The sequence below is a fragment of the Oreochromis niloticus genome, linkage group LG17 (genome assembly GCF_001858045.2).
Source record: "Oreochromis niloticus isolate F11D_XX linkage group LG17, O_niloticus_UMD_NMBU, whole genome shotgun sequence".
Classification (NCBI taxonomy): domain Eukaryota; kingdom Metazoa; phylum Chordata; class Actinopteri; order Cichliformes; family Cichlidae; genus Oreochromis; species Oreochromis niloticus.
In genome coordinates, this window is record NC_031981.2 from 8,293,518 (window position 1) to 8,321,336 (window position 27,819).

The following is a 27,819-nucleotide window of genomic DNA, read 5'->3' on the forward strand; positions in this document are numbered from 1 at the left end:
TGCTGCTGGCACTGGGGAACTACAGTTAATTGAGGTAACCATGAATGCCAACATGTACTGTGATATACTCCAGCAGAGCATGATCCCCTCCCTTCAGAAACTGGGCCACACGACAGTATTCCAACATGATATCAATCCCAAACACACCTCCAAAAAGACCAGTGCATTGCTAAATAAACTAAGGTAAAGGTATTTGACTGGCGTGGCATCTGTGGGGCATCCTCAAATGGAAGGTGGAGGAGCGCAAGGTCTCTAACATCCACCAGCTCCATGATGTCATCATAGAGGAGTGGAAGAGGATTGCAGTGGCACCTTGTGAAGCTCTAGTGAACTCCATGCCCCACAGAGTTACGGCAGTGTTGGAAGATAATGGTGGCCACTGAAAATATTGACAAATTTGGGCACAGTTTGGACATTTTCACCTAGAGGTGTACTCACTTTTGTGAGATACTCTGTGTGTATATACATATACGTATATATCTTTTTTTTTTTTAAATGTGTGAATATTGTGCTGAAATAAAATATTCAGAATCACCTTTGACATTTAATAGAAAACTGGCAGCATATAAAAAGATCAGATTTTATTTACAACCAACCAAAGCAGTACCCAAACTGTTTGGCTTTTTTTTTTTTAAATCTGATTTTGCACTAAAAACATAGAATTGACACAGAAAAAATTCAAACTTTATCAACATATGATAAAGTTTGAAACATATTTTACACCTGCACAAAAAAAAAAACAGCTAAAAAATGTCCATATTTATCCAAATAAAACGTTCAAGTCTACGCATCCATTAGTCACTGAGCTCCTCCTCATCACTGAAGTATGCGCTCTTTTTGATCCGTGGCTTCTTGGAGTCTGACGACGTTGAAGCATGAGCATTATCCTCTGCCTGCCTCTTCTGTTTTTTCTGTTCTTCCTCGATACAGGCTTGCTGGAGGGCAACAAATAGACAACAAATATGTCAGTGCTGACAGTTTTTCATTTATTTTGAGTCAGACTTTCCATAATGTAACTTTGCAACTCATAATGCAATCCTCTGAATCAAAACTTCTAGATATTTTTAGGTAGATATTTCTTGTCTTTGCACCCTTACCTGAAAAGCTATGGCTTGGCTTAGGCTATCTAAAGCCGGGTCTTCTCCCTCTTCTTCACTTTCTTCTTCTCCTTCTTCTTCTTCGCTAAAAGTTAAAAAAAAAATAAATAAATAAAAATGTAGATGTACTGTGATATATTCTGTTGCACAAATATATATGCCATAAATTACACACGTTTGCTCGGGCTGTTGAGCCTTTTTCTTCTTTTTCTTTTCTTTCTTCTTCGGAGGTTCTCTCTCTCCCAGCATGTTTTTGGGACACGCGTAGCTCAAATGTCCAGAATCCTGACATGTGTCATTGTGAAAACACAGGAAAACTATCACAACTGCATCTCTAACTGTAATAAAATTTGCCACACAGGACCCAAAAATTTAAAAAAAGTAGATATTTACTGACCCCACATTCGTAGCATCTACTTTTGTCTGTGTAGTTCCGTCTCCTTATAAATTCTGCTGCTCGTCCATTATCTATGGCAATGCTGGCTTTAACCGTTCTGCCAAATAACTGGGAGGCAAAAATATTTCACTCGCTCAAAATCCATTACAGAAACATCGCTGGCAGAAAGCCTCTGGGTTACGCTTAGTGAAAAAAAATCAGTATATAACCTTGCACAGGCTCACCTGTTTGTTGTTCACTGCTCTTGCACAGTTATGAGCCGACTCTCTATCCAGGAAGAGAACAAACGCCACTCCTTTACTCTGCCGAGTGTTTTTATCCTTAACCACCGTGACCCTGAGAGAAACCATCCTAGTTATTAATACCTGTGAGGAAACGACTGAGGCAGAAACTGTTACATCACTTCAAAACTACCAAATTATTGCTTTCTGTTGCATCATTCATTGCTTATGATTTCCAAAATAAAATAAAATAAAATAAATACTTACTTTACAACTTTGCCATATTTGCTGAATAGCTGAAATGATACACAGTGATTTGTTTCAGTGAGAGGTTCTTGGATTCAGAGACCGCTGGGGAATTTCACTCTTTTCATGCATAATAAACATACAGCGAGGTCCAAATATACTTAGAAACTGACAGAGCTGTCACTTTAGCTTACTTTACAGTTATATAATGACTGTAGGCTTAAGGTGCAGACAGCCAGCTGTAATATCAGAAAAACTGGTGTGCTAGGTAACATAAAAACACCTGGATGACAACATCGGGGGATAATCATATGACCATTTCTATGATAAAGTAATACCTGTTTAACACATCTACACATCAGACATAGCATTATGTTCGCCTCCCTAATATCACCTGGTCCTCCTTTTTTGCCAAAACAGCCATGATGATCTATCAAGCCATGGACTCCACTAGATCCCTGAAGGCATGCTGTGGTATCTAGCACCAAGATGTTAGCAACAGAACCTTTAAATCCTGTAAGTTGCGAGGTGGAGCCTCAATGGATCAGATTTGTTTGTCCAGCAGATCCCACTTGACAACTGATTAGATTGAGATCTGGGGAATTTGGAGGCCAACTCCTCAAAGCATTCCTCAACCATTTTTGCTTTGTGGCAGAGCGCATTATCCTGCTGAAAGAGGCCACAGCTATCAAGGAATACAATTTCCACGGAAGGGTGTACATGATCTGCAACAATGCTTAGGTAGGTGTCAAAGGAACATCCACATGGATGGTAAGACCCAAGAGTTCCCAGCAGAAATCTCTGTCTCTCTTTTATAGTGCATCCAGGTGTTTCAGTGGTAACAAACACAGACCAGACCATCTTCTTCCTTTGCTCCGTGGTCCAGTTCTGATGCTCACGTCGCCATTGTTGGCGCTTTCTGTGATAAACAGGTCAGCCTGGACACCCTGACTGGACTGAGGCTGTGCAGCCCCATAGGCAACAAAGTGTGATTCTCTGTGTATTCTGACACAATTCTATCAGAACCAGCATGAACTGTTTTGGCAGTTTGAGCTACAGCGGCTCATCTGTTAGATCAGACCACACAGATCAGGCTTCACTCTTCACGTCCATCAGTTTGGCCACCCATGGCCCCGTCACTGGTTCACCACTGTTCCTTTCTTGAACTACTTTTGATAGATTATCCAAGTCTAGGATTCACTACAGAATCTAATGAAGATGTTCCCAAACTAAAGCTCAGAATTCACAGCACGCTGTAAAACATGGGGGAGGCAGTATGCATGGCTTCCAGTAACAATGGGTGACAGAAGATAGAAGTAGCTGGATGAATTCTGAAGAGTACAGAGATATACTTGACAAAGTGACATCCTCAAACCCATGCCAAATTTGAGGATGGCACTTTGCACTAAATCTGAAATGTAACCCAAAATATAATGTGCATGCAATCCAGGAATTTTTGAAGGCCGAATGATCTGCCTCAGCCAATCAATTAATCTCACCTGAGCATGTACTTTGCTGGCAACAAACCCAAATAGAAAGACCCTCGAACATATGACCGAAGAGAGAGGTGGGGTGTGCCACGAAGGAAGTTAAACTGAAAGCCAAGCTTTCTTTGCTTAAGCTGCTTGACAAAACCTAAAATCCCAGTCAGAGATCACAGGTGTCACAACTATGGTTATTAACTTTCCCTGTTAAGTCAGGCTTTCTGCTTCAGGCTTTTTATGTGCCTACGTAAAAGGAGAGTTGACACGTCATGTGGCTCATCTTCAGTTAATTCCAACAACTTCATTTATAGGCATTATCTGAGGAACAAGTGAGAAATCTCTATAAAGAAATTTAAAGAATAAGATTAGAAAAAGGCATCAGCTGTGTGCAAATAAGTCGAGAGCAAATGCCACAGAAAATCGTTTATCTTAATCTCACACATTAATATATTTATTCTACCACCATGTGTACTCTCAGTGCTGCTGTTTATTTCTAATGTAAAAGCTGCACATTCGAGCTCTGAAACTTTAAACTTGATCAACTGACACTGTCCTACAGCCTGATGATGGAGATGTGGAAGTCACTTTTTTTTGTGGCCAGATCAAGGTGAAATATTCTTGGTAATTAAAAATATCAGATCAGTAATGTATAAAACAAATTCCTTAGACTCTATATCATACTTGTAGGAAACTAAAAAAATAAAAACATTAGTAAAAATATGGCACATACAGCCCATTTTTAACCTAAAGTCAGAAAATAACATGCTCTAGACCACGTTATGTGTTTAATTTAGTTTCCATGGTGATCTAAGCAGGCAAAAAGAAAATGCATGGCAAAGCATCACAAAATAGGAAACCCAATTTTTGGTGATCTCCATGACTTGAAATGTCAGGCAGTCATTGCTTGAAAACTATTTCGTATATTAATAAAGTGAAGTGTTTATATATCTTCTTGTTCTCTTGACTGCTCACTTTATGAGGTCGCCACAGTGGATTATCTGGTTCCATCTCACCCTCTCACTAGCATCCTGCTCTGCATAATCTTTTTCACAATTTTGATGAATCTTCTCTGGTTGACCTCGGTTCACCTATTTAAATCATTCACATTTACTATCTCTATACTGCACCTTCACTGCTAGACCTGTCTCCCTTCACACACACGTATTTTGTCTTGCTTTTACTGACAGACTTTCATTCCTCTTCCATCTGCTCCCTACTCTCACTACAGCTCACAATGTCCTCTGCAAACATCATAACCCACGGAAACTCCTGCCTGACCTCATCTGTCTGGCGAGCCCTAATGTAATCCCACCCCCACTTTCACCCATCTATCAACACTACCACATACCTCACCGCTGTCTCTCTGTCCTTATGCATGTCCTGCAACCAAGCACTCATCCTTCTCTGCCCCTCCTGACTTTCTCATACAGTATCACAGTTCATATCAAATGCTTTCTTCAAAAACACTATGCAACTCCTTCTGACCTTCTCTGTACTTCTAAAAAAAAATACTCTCAAAGAAAGCGCCGCGTTTTTAGGGTTTTTTTCTTGACATGAAGCCATACTGCTGTTCACTGATGGTCACCTCTCTTCTTAACCTTCTGTTCAACAACTCTTGAAGAACCAGAGCCCCAGAAACAGGAGCATAAAATAGCTGCAGTTCCTAGACGCCTTTGTCCAATCCCTTGAATGAAAGCTGAAAATCTTTACAACATTTGTTCTTATTTTTTTAATTTCAAGTTTGTGGTGGTGGCACAGGACAATCACTTAAGAGTTACAGGGACAAACCTACCTTGTGCAGGTCATTGTTGGTGAGAGAGAATGGCAGGTTCGACACATAGACGGTACTTTTGCTTGGTGCCAAACCCCCGCTCATACTGGACTCAAATAAAACACTCTGAAAGACACATGATGGTCATAAAGCACATAACCAGCAGTTCAGCTTAATACATCCACTATCAACACAGCATTATTCAATTTAACGTTAATTCGAGCAACTCCCTACCTTCACAGTAGTTCTTACCAACACCACACCGTCCGTTAGAATAATGCCAAAGCTGTTTAAAAATGTGGTGTGTAATTTTATTTACACGGAGCAGTTGTTCAGCAAACGGGAAAAAAAACGCCGTATATTGTGCGTCGCACTTTGATGACGTGCACAACGTAAATAACGACCGTGGCTACCGGGAGAAGCTAAGCTAACTGGGCGACAGAGGAAAGTAAGCTCGATTTGTTATTTTTCAGTTAAATTATTTACCTCTATAGTTTATGTAGATGAAGCCGCAATCTGACGTACATATTAAAGGATTTTGTTGGTGGCCTTAACGATATATTAACTTACTACACAAACGTGCTGGTGTTTGGTGCATGTATTGAAGCTAGCTAGTTAGCCGTGATAGCAGCCTGGTTTACGTCGCAATTAGTTGTAAATTTACCACAGAAACAGTAGTGATGATTTGTTAATGATAGTGTTTAGTTGCCATCAAGCTGATGACTATGTTGACTAATATACTGCGGATCAAATGTACTTTAACCTGTCACGTTAGGTCAGTCTTGTTCTTTTGGCTGCTCCCTTTGGGGGTCTTCACAGTGAATCATCTGCCTTCATCTTACTTTATCACTAACATTCTCCTCTGTGACACCAACCCTCCACGTTCTCCTCAACTACATTCATGAATCTTCTCTGTAGTCTTCTTCTTTTACTCCCACCTGGCAGCTCCATTTTCGACATCCTTTGTCCAATATGTCCACTATCCTTCCTCTGTACATGTCCAAAAATCTCTGCCTTGCCTCTAACTTTGAGAGCTATCCCTCTGATGTACTCATTTCTAATCCTGTCCATCCTGGTTACTCCCAACGAAGATCCTAACATCTTCAACTCTGTCACCTTCAGCTCAGTCTCTTGTGTTTTTGTCAATGCCCCCATCTCCAAACCACACATGACATCAGTTCTCACGACCATCTCTTTTCACTCTTGCTGCTGTTCTTCTATCACAAATCACCCCTGACATTCATCTCCACCCACTCCACCCTCCATGCACTCTCTTCTTCACCTCCACGTTAGGTCATATAACCTGCACAAAGTAATCTCAGCCTGCTCACTTGCATTTCAGACCGCGTGCCCTGTCTTGTCTTTGATGTTTTCTGTTGATGTCTGCCCTGAAGTCTTTATATGAACTTTCTTTATAGATTGTTTTGAGAAGCCCAAAAAGCCTAAAGAAAAAGAAACTGTATGTAGAAACTGTACCAATATTCAAAACGTTTTATGTATTAGACAAGTTCTTTTTGCAAAAGCTGCTTTTGTGTTGAAGCCTGCACCTGTGTGATGCTAAAAAGGTGCTTCACTTCAGACAGTTTCAGATGAAACATTAGGGAACCACAAGATTCAAGTTATCTAAATAGAACAATGTCATCTGTGTTGGCCCTCAATTTCATGTCAGATGGCTTCTGAAAAAAAGTTCTATTTAATACTTTATTAATATTGCAGCTCGAAGAAGCTAGTCCGACCACACTTGAACAGAGACACTGTGGTAACAGTATGTTTCACTCTTTGCCCGTTTCAGTGACTTACAGGCGAGAAAGGAGTATACGGGAGGTGTATGATGAGCGCTTTTTAACAGACAGGCCGGTGAGCTCCTCTTTATCACTGCATCCCATTTAATAATTCCCGCATGCAAATTATGCCTTAATAGTTTTCTTTATTTATCCCTTGACAATTGCTGATTATTATTTTTAATAATTTTTATTTATTTTTTTGTGGATTGAGATTGAATAATAAAATAACACCAGGAATCTTTTTAAAGATTTATTTTCAAGTTGCCATAAGCTCTGGATCAGACTTTTTTTAACGAAAACTGAGCAAGAATTGAAAAAAAAAACATATATAATTTTTAAAAAAGGTATGTGTGTGTGTGTGTGTGTGTATAGGGTCCATACCCACGGGCGGCTGGAGGGGTTGAGCGAAGAGGCCCCTTTGGAAGGCCAGAAGATGACTACAGCCGTGGTGGCTACGATTATGAAGGAGGTCCCCGCTTTTACCCAAATGGAGGCGGTCCCCGGGGTTACCATGAAGATCAGAGGGGTTACCATGGAGATGGCCCTCATTTCCCTGCTGAACGCAGAGCCATTCCACCTTCAAGGAGGGTAAGAGTGCGATTTTCATGAGTAATTTTGTTCTTTTTTGGTATATTGTAATCAAATCGGTGAACTACATATTTTCAATCAAAAGCAAGCAACCTCGTTCATACACAGTGTAATGGAGACCAGGGGAGGCACACGGATTTGTTTTTTTGTTCAAAGTCTCTACAGTTTTGATATTTCCCATAATATTGTTAGTTTAAGGGGCCAATCCAAGGACAAAATAGTTAACAATATAATTTAAGATATTTTGAAACACATATGTACTATGGGCATCTATTGAACTCCATCAGTTTGTTCTTAGACTTTTAAATTCCCTTTATAAAGATTGTGTTGCTCTTTAATTTTTCTGCTTTTTTCCTATATTACTCTTTAGAGTTTGTGTTTACATTTGAGTTCTAAAATTGTAAATTTATCTAGCCGTCATCACAGCTAGTTTGTCATTTCTCACTTATCAGTGGGTTATGTATGCAAAATAAATACAATGCTTTTTGTCATTTTACACTATTTTTAACCAGATGGGGTTTTTTTTCTGTCTCAAGAGATAACAAATAATATAGAAGTGGCGAATAAGAATGATTTTTTTTCTCCACATTTTCTTTGTTGTGTAGGAGGACTATCCTTACAGGGTACCCAGGGATGACCCCCACACAGGGCGGCCTTTGGAGTTTGGGTAAACTGTTTGTCTTAAGATTTGTTTTAATATTAGCCTTATCAGCCACATTCTGTATGCATACAGTATTCCATCCATCCTCTTCTGCTTAATCTTATCAGGGTTGCAGTGGGGCTGGAGAATATCTCAGTTAACATAGGGCGAGAGACAGGGTACGCCCTGGACAGGTCACCAATCTGACACAGTGCTAACACAGAGAGAGACAGACAACGATTCACACACACATTCACAGCGATGGGCAATTTAGAGACACCAGTTAACGTAGCCCCACTAATGTGTTCTTGGACTGTGGAAGGAAGCCAGAGTACCCGGCTTCCTCCCACACACAAACACGGGGAGAACATGCAAATTCCACACAGAAAGGCCCCGGCCAGATGGTGTATTTGGACTGTTGCTTATTAAAATGTTTTCATTTTGGACAGCAGGGGACAGTCTTGTTCTATTCACTTGATGTTATGAGCAAGTCATTTGTGTTTAGCTTCTCTGGTTGGACTTGGGGGGGATTTAGGGGGGGATGTGTTTGTAATGTTTGTGTACATACCAGCAATCACGAGTCATGGTCTGTTTCTGACCCATATTGGCCTGTCTTACTTCATTTCCTTTTCTTGTGGTCTCTGCTGAGCTCTCCAGACTCTTAGTTTACACAACTGTTGGTCTAGCAATGTTGGCTAAACAGTGTCTATATTTAGGCTAAACACTAGGTTTGCAGACATTTAGTTGACAAATTTACAATATCCTCTCAAAATACTGGTTCAATTCAGTGTGATTTTTGTCTGTTAATAGACAAAGGCACCACTAATTAGCTGTAAATAACATTAACAAATATGAGTCAAAATTTATTTTACCTGTGTGTAATGCTGATGTGTGATAATAGCACATTAAATAGTGCTACGTAGCTTATTTGAACATTATTAAGAATATTTTAATATCCAGTACAATCAGTGCCCTAAAGTGTAGTAAAACCCTCAATGTTGCATTTGCATTGTGCATATTTCATTATTAAAAACACTGATAAGGTTTGCCAGTTATATCTGTGCTCTTTGCTACTGCCAAAATAAAAATTATATATGCAGTGTAAGTTCATGTTACTTAACTGATGAGTCACTTTCCACTCTGTAGTGTTATGACTTTAACAACAAAGAGCGGAGGTAACTTGCATGTCTATGTAACACTTTGTTCACTTTGTGAAAAGTTGAAGGATTAGCTTTAATTAGTTTAATCCTCTCTGACACTGAGATGTGGTAAGAGACCTGTAGGTATTATGTCGTCACACATGGGTGCATTTTGCAAATGTGCTGTTTGTACAGTAGCAAAATTCATGAACAGTACTTGGGCATAAAGTGTACTCACTGGATAGACCAATCTAGGCAGGCAGAGAGAGAAGAGGGGAAAGTTGAGGATGATTTTGTTTTCATAGCTGCGTCGGATGCATGGTTGTTTAAGTTGTCTAAAATTCTTGACAAAAGGAGGGCAAAAAGCACAAAACATGTTTTTTCCCATTTTAGGATTTTGTTATTGCAAAGCAAATATCCTGTATTGCACAGGATGAGCACGCAAAGCGCTTTACATAACATGTCTCATTCATCTATTCATACCCAGTCATGCAAGCATTTTTTTCTGAGGTAAACTGTTTTCTATCTAACATTCACACACATTCATACTCGGATCAGTGCATCAGAGAGCAACTTGGGGTTAGTATCTTGCCCAAGGATATTTGGCATGCAGACTGGGGCAGACAGAGACCAAACCACCAGGCTTCCAACCTGCTCTATCTCCTGGACTAAAGCCACCCTTAATACTCCTTCTAGTGTAGCCTTAGACCATTTGGATGTTAATTCTGTTTCCTGTCATGTTTTAGATACACAAAATATCTCCTTGATATTTCTTTACACAACTGATACTAAGAAAAATGCTGCCCTTTATCTTTAGCCAGAAAGCATGTGTCCAGTCAACCTGTTTGAAGTAAGGCTTGGATTTGTGGCTGTTGAAAGAGCTCTAGCTCATGTGGTCACTTAGCAGATGTGAATTGCTTTTTGAAGATTTGTGCTTCAATGAGAAATTCACTCTGTGGCTACGCCGTAACTGTGTCATACACCCTTCTGAACCGTAGCCTGACATGCACCTCCCTAGAAATGTACACATCGTGGTTGATCTGTTCAATATCATTGATTTCTCCTATACATCTCCAGCTACTGTTTTGCTGCAGCTTTTTTAATTTAATATATCAGAGAGAATAACAATCATCACCTCATTATAGGTAATAACAATCATAGTGTCAATTAAGTACTCACAAATGTCAGTAAATTTCTGAAGAGAGATTGCAGAATGGACATGAGGGAATGTTCAAAGAAGTGGAAAATCTTGAGGGACAAACATGTTTGTTCCACTGAAAAAAAACTGACCACAACAAAGAGTGAAGAACCAGGAGGGGAAAAAGTCCTACCATTTTATTTGTTTTTGTCATGGTTGACACCACATATAAAACACAGAGACAACACACGGTAACTATCACATAATGTTCAGTACACAAGCATAGATGCTGGCAACGCCGCCGGCCACTTACATAGGTTATGTCATAGGCTCTACAAAATTTCTCCAAAGATATCTAAATAAACACAATGTACTACACTGTGTGCTTATCTGCAAACACTAACTTGTGTGTGTGTCTGTCTTTTATTTTTTGTTAATCCCCTCAGCGCCCGTGCACCACCACCTCATAGTGTTAGAGGCCAAGGCATCTATCCAGCACCCAGAGCGCTCCCAGAGAGTGGGGAAGACACACTAGTACAGGCTATACTAAACCTGGACAGAGGGTAAGAGTGAAAGCCATTAAAGAAATGTCTTAATTTATTATATATAGCACCTACATTTTTAACCTCCTAAGACCCGAACTCTTTCATGGCATGCATTTTTAATTTCTCTTTGCTATTTGGGCTGATTGGGACCTGATGAATGTAAAAACAAATAATTACCAGATTTTTTTTTTTCTTACCTGATTTTTGTTTCTGAGAAAAATGAGGTCCGCATATGAGGACATTCGTTTAAAATTTTGATAGAACAGTGGCAGTATAATGTCCTCGTAAGTGTATATCAGGCCCTTGTAGAGCAAAACTAATCAGCATTTGCCAAGGGTATTTTGGTCTAGACAACCCAAAATGTGATGTCTACATATGTGGACGCCAGGTCCTAGGAGGTTCAAGTACCTGTCATAAAAACAAAAAAGCACAATTGTATTTTAGATATCTGTCAACTTGTTTAAAACTGAAAATTCCTACATCATTCGGGGCATTAAACTGAATTCACACTGTTTTTTATACCCAAGTTTTAGCTGGCACACTGGACTTCTCTAGAAAAACCAGGCATAACATTTAAACACTTAAACTTTAATGTTCAGGAATGCAAGTAACTAACTTGGCATGTTATTTAAAAAAAAAAAAAAAAGTAAAAAAGATAATGTGGTTTACTATTTAAATTAGAAAATTAATACATAACAACAATTATATTTTAGCATTAAAAATATAATTTTGATTAAAGACCTTGCGCATAGCGATGGATTATCTATTATAGAACATAAAAATGATTTTGTTAATTACCACATTTTAGGGCAGCTGTGACATAAACCTTACATTGAGTGATTGTTTAATTAATTTGTTAAGCACTGTATATAATACACACATAGCCCTTTTTTTTCTTGCTTTGTGACCTCAGCCACTTTCCTGTTGACTCTATTGTCTTAATTAATGCTCATACTGTAAATGATGGTCCTCATTAGGATAAAAAAAGGAGGTTAAAGCAAGGTGCACTGTCCCTCAGTTTCTGGGTCAGATCCACCCCCGTCTCATTATATCTGGTTTCAGAACAGCAAGATGCTCATGGTGAAAACTCACTTTGAAGCATCAAACCTTACTAACCTAAATGGGTGGTTACATCCTGCCTGAGGTGCCACCATTGTCTGACTGTGTAGCTGTTTCGCTGCAGATAGGCGAAGTTACAGTCAGAGAGGGAGTGTTTGATTAGCAACACAGCTACTGTGATCTTTAAATGAAAATGTTTGGGATGCATGTTTTAAAATATTAAAGGGAACAATAGTTTTCAAGTCAATAAGGCAGTTTTTGCAGTCTTTTGGGGAAATTACGGTTTTAAAAAGCCTCTCCGCAAATACCTCTGCAAACGGATATGGGTAGCATAAATAAAACATAAAATAGGAATTTGTTGCACACAGCAGAATGACCTTACAGTGCTAGGTGGCAGCATTGTTCTGTGTTGATACATAAATGAGTGAGAGAGGTGGAACCGTCATTGGGTCAATGTAAATTGCTGCTATTAGATTGCAATCAGGAATAACTTTCCTCAGATAATTCACAAAAAAGAAAAAAAAAAGCTTTCAATGTTTGGACCTTTCAGATTTTGGTAGGGCTCACATTTCCCCTGTTTTCCCCAGCGAGGACAGAGACCACTACAGGAGAAAGACAGCCCCGTTTCCTCCTCTCAGAGATCGTTCTCCCGTGCGCCGAGAGGTGGCCCGCTCCCCGCACAGCCGCTCTGGCTCCAGCGTCAGCAGCAGAGGATACTCACCAGACAGAGCCAAGAGCATCCCTTTCCCCTCACAGCAAGGCAAGAGTATGTAGAAATCTTAGTTTCCCCTCCCCTGATGCAGTATGCAGTGCTTTTACTGGCATCACAATATTGATAAGAGTTTAAAACTCCAAAGCAAATCACCATAACATGTGGAGTAAACTTAATAAGTCGATAACACAGATTAATTCAATATAAATTCAATAAAGTGGCACAGCATTAATAAATACTGCAGAGAGTAAAATGGATAAAGTAATTAGTTCTGGTCTTAACGATCCAGCTGATGGAACAAATTATGTAACAGCACTGCTAAATGGGAGTGGAAAATGTAGTCACTGCTTCCACTGACAAGTTTTACTCATAAGCCATTTGTTGCCTTAACTCAGGAAGAGGACATACAGCCTCTGAGTAAACATTGTTCATTTGGAAAGCTAAATTTTATACTAACTATCCAGAGCCCAAAAGTAAATAAGGTAATCTGTGAGTGCCTGTAGGCCCTGATTCAAGGTCATGTTTTAAGTTCAGCTCCTAAAATGTGCATTGTTGTGAAATGGATTTTATATATATACTTTTTTTTTTTCTTCCATCCTTCATTTCTTATTTTACTATTATTCACTGTCTGTCCATGGCTGTTAACCTGGCTGACCGGCTTTTCAGGTGTGGATGGTCCAGAGAGTCACACGGGTGTTTCTGAGCACCTCTGGGGGCCACTCTTTCCTCAACAGAGTGGACATGACACTTTGGGTCTGTACATTGAGCTATGTAAATAAGCTTAGACTTGGGTGACAGTAAGCTGGGTTGTTGTTCCTTTCTTGCATCCTTTTCATTTTGTGTTCTGTCTTGAGAAGGATGCAGGAACAGAAGACTTCAGGCTTTTTAAATTTCAGTGACTTGAGAGTCGACTCGTCTTTCAAAAAAAAAAAGTATTTTACAAAGGAAACTTTTTGACAGACATTTTTTTCACCCAGGTCTTTTGTAAGTTATATCATGAAAGTAGTTTCTGAATTAGAGTTTAGTACAGACTTTGCTGTATTGTGATCAATGCCATTTCCACTACCTGTTGCGGAGGTACATTAGCACTTTTCATGGTTCCTGCACTTTTATAAAGTAATATTAAAAATGATTTAAAATTTCAGAGGTGTTCCAATTGAACACATTTTCATCGCAGATCATATTTAGTGTTATATTACACTTTCATGACTACAAATACATCTTGTCTGGAAATACGTTTTGATAAGATGACTCTGTGTGGGAACAGTGAATTTTACAGCTTATCTAGAAAGTGGCTGAATAATGTAAGAGCATCATGCTCTTTGTGTTTTTTAGTCCCACCCTCTCACTTGGAATGTTATGGAAAACCAAGTCCACATAATAGATTTCCTGTAAGACCACCAAAAATTATTAAATAACAGTACTGTAAAATGCACAAGTGCTAAAGTATCTCCATGTGCGGTGCATGTTCTTTATTCATTCTTGTCTCTAATCCCTCCAATTCCTCTGTTTCCACCAGTGTTTGTTTTTTTTGGGGGGGGGTTGGTTTTGTTTCTTTTGAGGTCCACTGCCATCTTCAATGCCGGTCATTTTTCTTTTAAATTTCCATTTGATTGGTGCTTTTTCACTCATGAAGTTAGTGCTTAGCAGTTTTCATGGCTAACATGGCAAAATGTTGCCATCTGAATCCATGATTTGAACGAGTTTTAAGAGTAAATATTTTTAGGGAAGCATTAGAGTAGTAGTATGTTCCATAGGTTGCTTTTAGATTAGAAAACCCCATCTATTGTGATGTACTTGGCCGGTGACCTTACGGTTTGGTCTTCCAACAGGTTATGAAGAGACTTATTCTCAGAGCAGGATGATTGGTAAGTACAGTTCAGTATAGCTGTCTAAGACTGGATAGACTACGTCTTGTTTGATGAGTTAATAGACAGATTAGCCACTTCTCCTGGATTATATTTCAAAATGTATAGCCATGCATTCCTTTGTTTGTTCAGTGGAAATGAATTAAAAAGTAAGATGAGGTGACATGCAGAGGATTTGTTTCAGATATATTGAAAAGTTACAGTTGTCAAACCTAATCTATTCACAGTCTGCGTAACCTGAGAGAGACAGAGAGTGTTTCTAATGTCTCCAGCAGCCAGCCTTGCTCCCCGTTCTGTCTGCCACTTTGTCAGGCCTCATAAAGATGCCACCAGGTCGTGTGTGCAAGTAGAGGGGAGAGGGTATAGGATGTCTGATGGATATTCCTGTAGCCAAAGCTTCCACTCTGGAGTGTTTTTGTTTCATTTCTAGGTGCTTGAAGTTTGTTAGTAGAGTTGATTACAAGGCTTTGGACAGCGCAGTGTTTTTCTTATAGAAGGAAAGTCAGTAGAGGAAGAAACTCCTCCTCCAGTGACTGGAGAGGAGCCGTGCATTCAGCCAATGAGGTTCAGAGCACCGTTGTGTTTCTTGATTGTTCCAGACCTTCTAGTGTAGGTACCTCACTGGATCCTGGAACCAGACTTCCAACACATTTACAAGGCTGCGATCCCCATAAGCACCCTCATACTTACTTTCCAGACCGACTTGCTTGTCTTCTTTCAGTTGAATTTCTGCTTCCCTCGTCGTTTCACCTTTTTCTCATTTCTTATTTTGTTATTCCAAATATCTTTTTTACTCTATCTTCAGTCTTACTGTTTCTTTTTTGTCACGTTTCAATTTCTATAGACAAAATTCCTGGCCTGTCAAGAGAGGGATCCCCACAGAGTGCAACATCTGTCAAGGTACTGTTTTTCTTGAGGTTTTCATGAAGGATCAAAAACATTAAAGGATCTTTCTAAATTGTTTTTTGTTTTTTGTTTTTTTTTATAAATCTTAAGTACAGCAGTGGAGTCTCAGATGTTCTGTGCTTTATTTTGTTTGCATACCATGGTGTCTGCCTATGTCACTGTACAGCGGAATACATCTGGAAGTCCTTAAATTCCATCCTCCTAATAAGTGTTGAGTCCCATCAAAGTATGTTAATGGGTTTTAAAGTGGTCCTCATGCAGGGCATAAAAGCCATCGGGCCTCCACTTTGTTTAACTTTGTTATAAGCGGACTTCAGTTACAAGAATTTGTAATGATACGGGGGAAAGAGCTCAGGTGTCGACAAAAAAAACCCTTTTTGTGTCAAATGTGGATATTTCTTGATTTTTTTGCTGATAATGTTTTGTTTTGCTGATGTCATCCATCTCCAACTATGCAGAGGAGTGTAAATACAATCAGTTGTGATTAGGCGCATTACATGTAGCTGTGGCCACCCAGAAGTGTAGAGGAGAAATCAGTAGCCCAGGTCATAACTTTATCACAAGATCTTAACCACAGAGTCATAAGAAGTGCCTGTGTAACTCTGGGATGTGTTTGCACTGTTTATAACAAACAATAGTTTACTTTTAAAGAGCACGTCTAACTGCGTTTCGCAGACACTCAGTTTCCTGTTGATGTCGCAGGGAATGGGTCTCGTGATTGCGACAAATTAATATGGGGCATCGGGCTCACAGGGAATCGGTAATCATCAAGATTCAGGTCAACACCTTGTGTGTGTTTGCATGCTCTGACAACTTAAAAAGGTTTTGCTATTATAGCTGATTGTGTGAGGGTTAAAAATACTTTGCACCAACGTAATTACATTACCTCTTCTAAATGGAGTCTCTGTATGCATGTATGCCAGCAACTGTTTATCTGGATGTCAAAATTATCCCATAATCAAGTTTTGTTTTTGTTTTTTTAAATGTGGTTATTTTAAAAACAACATCAACAAAGTCAAACCATCTGAATATCACATTGTATACACAAAAGGACAAACTAGTGCAAGTGGAGGTGTAACTACTTTCATAATCACATGTAATTTGATAGAAATGAATATCTGAATATACAAAATTAGATATTCCCTTCAGTTATTGTGACCAGAATAATTCACAATATTATTACAGTGAAATATAAATCATTAAGAAAAAAAATACATGCATTGGTACAATATAAACATTTCTTTTTTTATATATATCACAGTATTAGTCACAGCCCTAATATACATCACAAAATAAAGTAATTGGGTTAAGTGATATATATTCATATCAGATATTTGACACCTCAGCAAGCTCTGCACTGAAAACCGTTTAACAACAATAATCTTTTCCCTAACATGAAACAGGAAGTAATTAAATGATCAAGGACCTGTGCAGTGCACGAAGCTTTTATCACTGGCCTATTTATTATTCAGTCAGCACAGTTAAAAGTTCCACAGTTTTGCTGTCTAGACACTCTACAACCATTCAGTTGACTAATGTATGTTATTAGCCTAATGTTGCTGTTTTCTACACACACAAACACAGCTTGAAAGAGTTGTTAGGACTAAAAAAAGTCAAAATAAAGAGCTTGGCAAATGTTAATACCGTTAACCTTCAGTTATCCAGCTCATATTCGTCCACTTATTTTTCCCCAAGTATGGTGGGGAAAAATAAGTGGACGAAATTTTCATCCTCTCATCACACCAACAACAGTGTATCTGAAGTGATCTGTTAACCCCTCGGCAGTTCTGGGTTCATGCACCTTTTATGTGCAGTTTAAGAAACATGTATGTAGTTTTTACCAAAGGACGTACAGAGTTCAGCTGTTTGGATGAAAGATGTTTTCTTTTATGTTATGTTATGTTTCAGAATGAGTCAGTATTGCAGTGGATCTCACGACTCTACATCGTTGCTTTCCTGGCTTCAGACGTCAAAAAGGGGCTGTGCACTATGTACACATTTATGCATTTATGGCTTGTACATGTGAAGAAGTTAGACATAAATTCACCTTGACATTTAAGTGCCATTTCAAGACAGTTTTATGTCTATTCTGTTCAGATTAGTTGTAAGGGTGTGTTGTGGTTCTAAAAACGTGCTGTCCGACCACATTGACATCAAGTGTGTATATGCGATCAGAGCGGTCACACTTGATTCAGATGGCAAAGCCAACCATTACAGGCAAGGAGGGCTCGATTTTTCGTCCGAATTGCCAGTGGAGGCGATGTCGTCACGTGGTTGTGTACACATGAAAATAAGCTGAGTAACAAATAACCAAACAATCACCCTCAGGTTTATACACGAGAAATTACAAGATGCAGCATATAAACAAAGTTCTTTCTTCTCCTTCTAATGATCATTTTTGTCAGAACCACCTACCACCGCCAAATCAACTGCTGTGATGAAAGTTACTCAGCGCCCCACCCCTCCACACACACACATACATGCACACTGGTGCTTCTGCTGCTGTGTTTGATCTAGCCTGTGGTGCATTGTTGTGTGTTCTCGGGGCACAAACACATAACCTTGGCCAAGATGAAAGGCGTGCGCTGTGCCCCCAGTAAAGCTTTGCACTAATGGTCCTGGTCACTGCCTGCTGTGGGGATTCAACAAACACACAGGCTTTCTGGAGCCATCCCAGACAGGAGACACCAAAGACGGGACCTAAAGAGCACCACCGGCTCTGGCTTCAAGCCAGGGTGGGCAGGGAGGTCATCAGCAGGTTTCATCTCAACACAACAAATTCCTGTTAGATAGAGTGTAATGGTTTACCAGCAAAGGGCACAGATCTGCTGAAGGAAGCAGGAAAAAGTAATACAAATGCTCAAAGCACTGCTGTAGAGTGACATTCAGTCACTGTGATATTTTTAGGAATTCCAGCAGCGTGCATTCAGGAATGGCAGTGTCAGTGGGTTGGCCACTCCACTACTTTAACCTAACAAACAACTGAATATAGCTATGAGAGACTTAGGATGACTGGCTGATCAGAGTATGAGCCAGCAGATGAGCATGCTGCAGCGATCAGAAATGTCATAGCTGTTGAATTTTGGCCTCTAAAGTTTGATAAGTTTTTTTAAAAAAAGGTCACGTGCTGAATTGACTGCAAAGAGAGAGATCCTGAGGAACTTTGTGATGCTTGCTCAAACTGTAAGCATTTTGATAAACGAAGCTGTTACATCAGCGTGATGATGTCCAAACTATTACATAGAACAGTATTAAGTCCAGTGCTGTTTCTCCATTTTACAGCCAAGAACAAAATTCAGTTCCACTTCTTTTTCAGAGTTTACCCATTCTGCTGAAACAATAATGTTTTGATTTATTACAGTTAACACAAGATCTATTTTGAGCCTTATCTTGAGAGCAGAGCACGATTTCCAAGTTAGGCTATGCTTTGCGAGTTGAAATAAAGAGACTCAGACAAGGGATATTTTTCTGCTGAGGTGCAGTAGATCCGATCTTTCATACAAGTCCAAGCATATACATGGGACTTCTCCCAAGCATAGCTTCAGGGAGAGTATTGGAAGGCGAAATAATTGGATGATGCTTTGCACTGTGCTTTTTTATTATTATTATTTTAGACCACACTCGGCTTTGTGATGTACCATCTCCTGTAATTTCTTTCTAGTCATCTAGGGATGAAGTATGACTTAGTTGCCATGGCCTGTTTCCCTTAATGTATGAGTGGACTTTAGTCATGGTTGGGCAGTTCTGCTCCTTGGCCTTCAAACTTTAATAGTATCAGGAAATGAGCAAAAGAAATTGACCACCCATCCAAGTCGGCCTCATTTCTTCCCTTAGCTCTCTCTTGTGGCTTTCTCGGTAGTATTTATGGATGCCTTGGTTTCCAATCTGCCCATTAGATGCTTAATCATGGCTTGTCTGGCTGTGATTTCTTTGCTCTGAAGATTCTGTCTTAAACACCGCTAAAGTGTGAGTTTTATGGTTTTCCGTGTTATAGATTGGTTCTACTAAACTGCAGGGTTAGTGCTTGGGTAGAAAAGCAACATGAACATTAAGCTAAGTTTTGAGTTGTAACAAACATTTTAGACTTTTCTTTTTAGTCTGTCAAAGGCTCTAGCTATATTTTCTGCCTCAGGTATAGATTTCTATACTGGAAATTCTGTGTATATGTTGCTTTTTTCCACTGAGTCCACTCTGGCTTTTCAGCTTTACTGTATGCCTCATCAACCACGTGTCTCCTTCAAAGTTAGAGTCAGTAGGTCATGTCGTAGCACAGCATTGACTGACTGGGCTACAACTTACTGACCTACATCGTTTACAATTCAATGTTGTGTGATTGCTGTAGTATAGTAGTAGTATGCTTTTTAAAATATTGAATGGTTTTATGATTTCTTGGCATAAATGTTTCATGGCAGTGGTATATACTGTTAGAAATAACCATTCTGCTGCTTTGTTAGTTTTCCTTAAACACCCCTGCAACTCACACCTTCCTGTTGTGTTCCTTTAGGAGGAAAACCCCCCTCCAGAAGGAGAAAAAGAAGAGCCACTGGTAGCTCCTGTCGTGGAAGAGAGCCAAAAATCTACAGACAATTTTCACGAACGACGAGCCTTTGCCATCGCAGCCAAAGCCCAGGAGATAGAAAAGGTACTTTTTTCTAATACTTAAAATTTTCACATCATTGCGTTTTTCTGACCCGCCTTTCCGCAAGTTCTCTGATTGGGGTGATACAGCATGTTGTCCACTAATCACAGGCTCCTGCGTGTTTTCCTTGGTCATGACAAGTAATTTGCTCTTGATGGCAGCAAGAACCTTGCATGGCAGCTCTACCACCAGTTATAGTGTGTGTGTTAATGAATGAATGTGAAACACATTATAAAGTACTTTGTAGAAACCTGTGGATAAGTGCAGGCTATTTACAGTTTTCTTGTGCTTCTAGCAAAGAATAAAAGTCAGATTTGGATTTATATACTATATAGGATTTTAAATTGGTAATCACAATGTATTCCAGGGATGTCTAAACAAATTTGAAGGTGTTCGTTTTTGGGAAGGAAAAATCACTGTATCCCCAAACCCTCTCATTAAAAACTGCTAATTTGTCAGACTTTTCTATAAATGTCAACTTTGGCAATGCAGACCACATTCAGTACTCTTGGCACCACATTCCCATGGTGGCCTTGGGTTCTCTGACTCACATGTGGCATGCTTTACTGGATAGGCACTACTGAAACAGCCACCTATTATGTTCGTAACAGGCAGGAAATTAACTTTGCTGTCTTCCAGTCACAATGCTGAGTACCTACTGCTACCCCCTAAATAATTTCACTGTTGCAGCCACATTTAGAGAAACGGTTAATTATTTGAAAAACGGGAGGCCGGTTTCTGTAGTTGCCAGCATTTTCCTGGTAGCTTCTCTTAATCTCCCATCCTGACTCACTGACTGCATAAACCGCTCATTATACAAAATATCTGCTTAATATCACACACGGCTCAAGCATGGCCCCCTCGGCGTCTGACTCATCTTTGCAAATGCTCGCACATGAAGCGGTCTGCACACCGGGGTTTAGAAACATTAGAATGATATACAGGGTACAGGGGACACATAAATGAAGGCAGCAGCTAAGAACGGCTTATTCGCTGTAAAGAGCCGTGCGTAAAATAAACTGAGAGGTCGACCGCTTAACAGAGCTTAAAAACACCCCAGGCTCGAGGTTCCAGCTCTGCTCTGTTACCTAATGAAGGCCATTCCTGCACCAGTGAGCACTGCTGGTGGTTTAACTGAGACCATTAAACCTGAGCTAGCTCTGCCCTGGAGCACAGACTGCGCCCTCACATTGAGCTGCAGCACAGAGCCTATAGGCTGTAACAGCATTGCTGCTGACGCTGCAGCTTCACGCCTGTTTTATAGCCTGTCTGTGTCTTCTCTCATTTTTTTAAAGCAAACTTTATAACGTCTGAGCTGTGTGAGCATTATTTCATGTTTCCAGGTATTATGGAAAGTTAGTTTAGAATGATTACAAAGACCCGTGTCAGCAATCTGTAGGTACTTTACTGCCATCATCAGTATTACTCATAATTCTCTGCTATCTTCTAATGTGGTGATTCAAATCTAGGTATACATGTATAATAAACAGTTTGAAATGAAAACGAAGAGGGGATAAAGTATTGCGTTTTCACAGGGATATGAGGTTTCAGTATTTCCTTTCAGGATTTGCGATTCTTAGATAACCATCAGTTTCTATTGACAGCTGCAGCTTTTTGTTTTCCCTGTGCCTTTCTCTGGCTTTTGTGATCTTCAGATCATCCGTATGTGTAGGTCGTTTGCGATTTGGCAGCTCTTCTTCTCTTCCATGAGAGACTGAAGTGTTTATCCCAGAGCTGAGGTCAGAAGATGAGTAATTGAATCAAGATTTTTTTTTTCTCACATAAAAGAAGGATCATGGACCGAAATAGAAAAGGCTGTATTTTTAAAGCGTCACAGAGAATTGCTTTCACATGATGGTCTTTTACTCTCTGAGGTGGCAGACAAACCGAGCAGTCACTGGAAGCTGTATAAGCACTTGTCTGGTGACCAGTTTAAAGCCCCATTTTGCTCTGACCCACAGCTAAACATACTTAAGCTGTTCTTTCTTTCTTTTTTTGGCTCTGAAATAACAAAGTCACTTTCTCATGTGCTCTTTAAATTAGCAGCAGTATTCCTGTTGGTGTGGGCACTCGTGATAAGCCATTTGACAAGTGTCAGCCAGATGTTTGGCTTTCTGCACCCAATCTGGTCTAGCCATCTCTTCTGTACACACAGCCACAAATGCACAGAATCCAGAAGCCCCTCAGAAGCTATCCAGGTCATAATCTAAACTTTGTTTGCGTGGTTAAGTGAAGCTGGTCTTCTTGACTTATAGTCTGAAACCCCTTTCTGGTTGTCAGAGTTGACTTTGGCCACAGGACAGACTAACTGGTTATAGTGAGTGACAAGGCATGAGAGGCAGTCAAGGGTATTATGTTTGGTTCCTCGTAGGTCCAGACTGCCGTACAAAGGGAGTTTTATTTCATTTGTTGAGGGATCTAAATGTATTTGACAGAAAGCCAGACACTTCCAGCCTCTTGAGGGCTTTTTAGGTGCAAAGATGACAGAGCTGGACTGAGTTGCCAACTCTAATGTTTAAAATTTGTTCCGTTTCTCTCATTTCTAAAGCCCGGCACACTCACGGGCGAGATTTATAAAAAGGATTTGTCCTGCAGGGGTGAACAGCGAGCAAGATGCTCCTATTCTCAAACAACCCCACCCAAAGTCGAGACATGCTCCTTTCCTTCCTGGTTGGATAACGGGACAGATTGCAGGAAGAACTTTGTCAGCACATTGTTTAGAAACAGCTCTCCCTGTATTCACAGAAGGTGTAGACCACTCACCGATTGGATGCGTCCTTAGAACGTTTGATAGGTCCACTCTGTTATCAGCTGATGAAAAACCAAAAAGGCCATTGCTCTGTAACTACATTCATCGTGCTGGGGAATGGCGGCTGTCGCACGTCTCCTCTGACTGACTGCTCGGTCTGTCAGTTGCGTAACATCTTCTGCTCAATTGTTTATTGTGCATGAGGAATGTATAGAAATGCCCAGAGGACAGTGTGTTTTTGAATTTATTTTGTAGTGTTCCCCACAAATTTCCTGTAAAATGATTTATTGAACATTTCCCATCGGCTGCTTTTGTAAACAAGAGACCTGGATAAGGTTGCATAAGCTGTACTGTAAATCCCTCAGTAGGTTTGTGTATAAAGCTTTAGAAATATCTGAATGGGGTTGGTAGGAAATATGATTTCCCAATGCTGTCCAATTAAAAATGAGTAATTATGTCAACCCGAAAACACAACAGTTTTTAGAGCCAAGTAAAATCAAAGTTAACCACCGCTCTTTTCTAATTACAGGTATTGGTTTGTTATTACAGGTAATCTGTGTGTTTGAGTTGGCAGTACTCCAGGTAGTCAATGTGAAATTAAGCTAATCTAAATTAAGTGAAAGTAATTTAGTTTTTTCCTAGTTTACATCATTACTAAACCGCATTTTAGGTCAGGTGTAACAAGCATCTCCTGTAGGCTGTTTTACTATTCAAACAAATGTTAAAACAAGCTGCAAACAAGCTAACGTCTTTCAGCTAGCATGCTTTTAATAGTAAAAGATTTATTGAGTAAATGCAAGTTAATGTTATCTGCAACAGTCTCGTGTATATCTGCTCTTGAGACTGTGTTGGGAGACACAGTAAACCTGTCATCCTGGAGGAATTGGTAATACCTGCAACCACTGTAAGTGCAGGTATCACCTCATGCTACCCTCCACGTTTAAAACCATTCGTCTTTTGGCGGTTGTCTCATTGTTGCCCTTCTAGTGCACTGCTAGTTAATTTCATTAACACCAAAGTAGCTGACACTGATTAACAACCCCCTCTGCTACTTAACTGACCAGATCAATATCCCAGAATTCTAAGTGACTTGATGCTATACTGATTAAAAAGTGCTCCTTTAATTTTTTTTTATTTGAGCAGTGTGTTACACCTTTGTTATTTGTCTTCTGCTGACTGTTCACTGTGGATGGCTCCTACGCAAAAATAAAAATGTTTCATTTTTCCTCCCATTTGTGCTCAAAGCATTGTCAGCAAGGGTTTGCAAAAACTCTCATAGTGAAATCAAACTTGGTGGAAAAGTAGAAAAAAAACAACAGGCAAATTGGTTTGGCTCCAGTTTTCTTTCTTAAAAATTACTGATAATGATAGATAGATAGTACACTCGCAGTGTCCTAGTTTAATGCATACTTTGGAAAGTTCCCATCTGTTGGAGAACAAGGACAATAACTGTGTTTGACAGGCGATCTCTATTTGTGAGCTTTTCTCCAAGCACACTTTCTGTTCTAGTGAAAAATCTATAAATAAGCCAGCGAGTTAGAAAGCCCCGCAGCACAGAAGCCACCGTTGGTATCCGGTGAATGAAGCTCTCCCTTCCTCCCTGGCCTAATTTTACACACACAGGCGTGTGGGCATATGTATAAACACACATGTCCACTCATAACCCTTGTCACTGGAAATCTCCTTGTATGAGACTGGCACGTACAGTTGAGGCTTGATATAATAGGCAGCTGTATCTGTAGTTAGTCATAGAAGAGAGTTACATACAAATATATGTCTAAAAAAACATGTCCTAGAAGTTATGCAGTCCGTGTTAGACAATGGAAAACAACCCAGGCTGTTTGTTTTCAGTTAATCTTTGAGTATACTGGCAACAAATAGACCAACATATCATTTTGAGTCTGGAAAAACAACAAAATAAAATAAACTGAGGAGATGGAAACAAATAGGAACCTAACAATTATTTCACTTGAACAGATTGTCCTGGTTGTTGTTTTTTTTTCCCCTCCTATAGTTGCATTTAATGTCACATACACCACATAACATCTAGCAAAGTTTATGTGGTTTTTAGATTTCAACCTACCCCAACAAACTGTTGAATCAGCTCTCTCCCCCTGTGTTTTAAGGCCTAGGGGACAGAACCAGCTGAGCAAGATTCCAATCTGGCCCACAGATGGCCAAAATTGCCAAAGTATTAGACTTTTAAATGTATTTTTTAAATGTATTTTCATAGGTTTTAAAGATTTGGCTACTGATAAAGACCCTCCCCCATGGTCATTCATACTACACCAGGGTAAATAAGTAAAAGATAAACAATGAAACAACAAAAAAGTTCCAGTTTTCCACTATCTACTACAGAACCTTCATTTTTTGGTTTTTGGGTTCACGTTAAATAAGAGGCATTTTATGTAAATTAGCAAAATGTTTCTGTTTTAAAATTACAGGACAGTCTTTGCAATGAGCTACTAGAACTTTCTCTGTAATTTTATAGCCCATTGTAAAGCTCAAAAGCTCATCCTAACAGATGTATTACCGTATATTTAATACAGTAGCATTTCTTTATCATGCAAGTCATGATGTTGAGATAGCACTTCTTTTTCATATATGTCAGGGATTAAATGTGTAATTAAACTTCTTGATGAGGATAGAAAGTGGGCTTTCACTGGGCTGGCCCACTTAAGATCAAAGGCTGTAAGTAGCATCGAAGTTTAAGCTTTCAACTGTCATGAAATAGTGGAGGTAGAGATTAGAGAGCCACATCAAGTTTGTCAGAGGTTGTAGTTATTTTGGCAAAAGTGCAGACAAAGTGTTAATTTAGAAAAGTTATATTTGTGTGTGATTTTTAACATGCATCTTACGTCTCAAATGTATGTACGTCCAAAAACTCAAGAAAATAAGAAATAAAAGCTGCCCTTGTGTTGCTGAATATTTGTGAGAGTGGGAATTCACGACACGCCGTGTTATTTTCCTTCCCTTACAAAATGTAAAATGGGCCCATAAATATTATCTTCAGTTGAGCGGAATGATATTTTCCCCTTCATTCTCAGCTCATTTAAAGGATCATGACTTAAAAGCAAATCTGTGTTTTGGTATTTTGCAAATCAAACCACTCTGTGTGGAAGCACAAGCTCCCTCCATTGTTTTGAGACATTATAGGCTCAGCGTGAAGTGGCGGCTCCCAAACTAGATTCCAGCACCTCCTCTTTGTCCCTCTAACACCTGTTACAAGCCTCCGAGCTACCACTGAAGTGTGGTTTTTACTGCTACCCTGTCCTATATCAAGTGCCCCTATTAAACTTGAGAGGAAGAGTGTTAATCTTTTGGCGCTGTATGAGGTGTGTTAGCACCAGAGTGATCAGCTTAGGCACAGTGACGCTGGAGTATTTACACCTAGGCGACAGGTAGAGCAGGAAGGAAACAACTCCCCATCCCCTCAATTAAGAGCTTTTCTCTCAAAGCTGTGCCTGGTAACACTTAACATAGCTAAATCTAAACTGAAAAAGGGTGGAAATGTCTTCTGAGTGGTTTTTGAAGGTAAAGTTTTCCTCTTGTTTGTCTCTTATTATTATTTCATTTTAATTCATCTTTTTTCCCTCGACCAGGTGTATCGTCAGGACTGCGAGACGTTCGGAATGGTGGTGAAGATGCTGGTGGCTAAAGATCCCAACTTGGAGAAGCAGCTGCAGGTTCCCCTCCGAGAAAACCTCGGGGAGATCCGCGAGCGTTGCCTAGAGGACCTCAAACACTTCATCAGCGAGCTGGACGACGTCATCCGGCAGCCTGAAACTTCCACCTGTGACTCAACCACTCCCTCTACATCCCAGTCAGGTCATAAACTTTCAAAGACAGCAGTCAATCACAGCTCATCTTACTGACGCATCAGCCCGACGTGCTGCGTTAATGTGAGACAGATGAGGAAGGCTTGATGGTTTGAAGTCTGGGTTGTTCAGCAGCTCAAACCGAAAAACAGGTAACCATGGAGAAAACAGGTCACCATGGAGAGAGGACATCCTTTGCAGGAAGGACCAGTGTTATTTTTGAACGGACCATTTTTACCTTCAAGTTTTCTGTGGGAATTTATCAATCATAAAAAAAATGTTCTGTTAAGTTTTGTCAAAAGAAACACATTCTTTATTTAAAATTATTCTCGTCTCACATTGTGAAAATGGTTAACAAGGGGTTTATTATTTAATCTTCTTTTTGATGAGAATATTTTGTGGAGAGCAGAGATTCAGTTCTGCAGCATGATCGGTTTTTGTAGTATTTTCAGCTATGTACATTTTTCTTTTGTAGCAGATATTTGACTTGGTGCTGCTAAATTTACAACAGGTTAACTTACTTGTACAAATTTGTACTGTAAAAAAACTGTTAAATTCATTTTCATTGTCTTGTCTTGTTTTGCGTTTGAGCCCTATTCTACATTCATCCAACAAGCTTGATTTTTTTTTCATAATCCTTTACAAAAGTTTCATACCCACAGAAAAATATCCATGCGCTATGAGAGATCTAATCTCAAGATATTTTTAGGATCAGTATACCGATGTCTCAATGAAAAAAAGCATGTTTAAAAAAAAGTAAAACAATTTAGTGCTCTAAAGTATTTGTAAATCGTAATGGTGAATTTAACGTGTTTTCTATAGCTGTGGTCGCAATCTCAAAGACTTCTCTTGCCATGTAAGTCAATGGGGAAACAGATGGCGACAGCTAAAATGCTCATCTTCTTTGAAAGGTCAATTTTATTAAGACAAACTGCACCTCTAGTGTCTTATTAGTCGGCTAGTTGATACTTATTAACATGTTTGTACAATGGAATGCACCCATACAATTTATAGACAT

The 27,819-nt window shown here is 39.5% G+C and overlaps 2 protein-coding genes across 10 annotated transcripts; one reads left to right on the forward strand and one right to left on the reverse strand.

Moving 5' to 3' along the window:
* Positions 1-524: 524 nt before the first annotated feature.
* On the reverse strand, positions 525-6,227 carry zcrb1 (zinc finger CCHC-type and RNA binding motif 1). 2 transcript variants are annotated; one of them, XM_025899364.1, is made up of 8 exons: positions 5,980-6,227; positions 5,238-5,342; positions 1,983-2,011; positions 1,719-1,830; positions 1,495-1,602; positions 1,273-1,382; positions 1,098-1,182; positions 525-935 (listed from the first exon to the last, which is right to left on the reverse strand). In XM_025899364.1, the coding sequence occupies exons 2-8, from the start codon at positions 5,319-5,321 to the stop codon at positions 795-797; spliced, it is 669 nt and encodes a 222-aa protein (XP_025755149.1). In that variant the 5' UTR covers positions 5,322-5,342; positions 5,980-6,227; the 3' UTR covers positions 525-794. The 2 variants fall into 2 exon arrangements, with proteins under 2 accessions (XP_025755149.1, XP_005455680.1); XM_005455623.4 differs by lacking the exon at positions 5,980-6,227 and adding an exon at positions 5,451-5,591 and having other exon boundaries at positions 532-935.
* On the forward strand, positions 5,526-27,360 carry pphln1 (periphilin 1). Of its 8 annotated transcripts, none has more exons than XM_005455616.2 (11): positions 5,526-5,664; positions 7,009-7,073; positions 7,373-7,588; positions 8,194-8,255; positions 10,952-11,068; positions 12,697-12,875; positions 13,488-13,574; positions 14,654-14,689; positions 15,534-15,589; positions 20,100-20,237; positions 26,586-27,360. In XM_005455616.2, coding segments are annotated over exons 1-11 (1,230 nt in total). In that variant the 5' UTR covers positions 5,526-5,663; the 3' UTR covers positions 26,859-27,360. The 8 variants fall into 8 exon arrangements, with proteins under 8 accessions (XP_005455673.1, XP_005455674.1, XP_005455675.1 ...); XM_005455617.2 differs by having other exon boundaries at positions 12,697-12,869; XM_005455618.2 differs by lacking the exon at positions 14,654-14,689.
* The last annotated feature ends 459 nt before the right edge of the window (positions 27,361-27,819 follow it).

Coding starts and splice junctions, on each gene's coding strand:
- zcrb1 (XM_025899364.1), bottom strand. CDS start 5,321: ATGAGCGGGGGTTTGGCACCAAGCAAAAGTACCGTCTATGTGTCGAAC. Junction 1,603..1,718: donor GAGCAGTGAACAACAAACAG/GTGAGCCTGTGC, acceptor TTTGCCTCCCAG/TTATTTGGCAGAACGGTTAA. Junction 936..1,097: donor GCCAAGCCATAGCTTTTCAG/GTAAGGGTGCAA, acceptor GTTGCCCTCCAG/CAAGCCTGTATCGAGGAAGA.
- pphln1 (XM_005455616.2), top strand. Junction 7,074..7,372: donor GCTTTTTAACAGACAGGCCG/GTGAGCTCCTCT, acceptor GTGTGTGTATAG/GGTCCATACCCACGGGCGGC. Junction 15,590..20,099: donor AGAGTGCAACATCTGTCAAG/GTACTGTTTTTC, acceptor GTGTTCCTTTAG/GAGGAAAACCCCCCTCCAGA.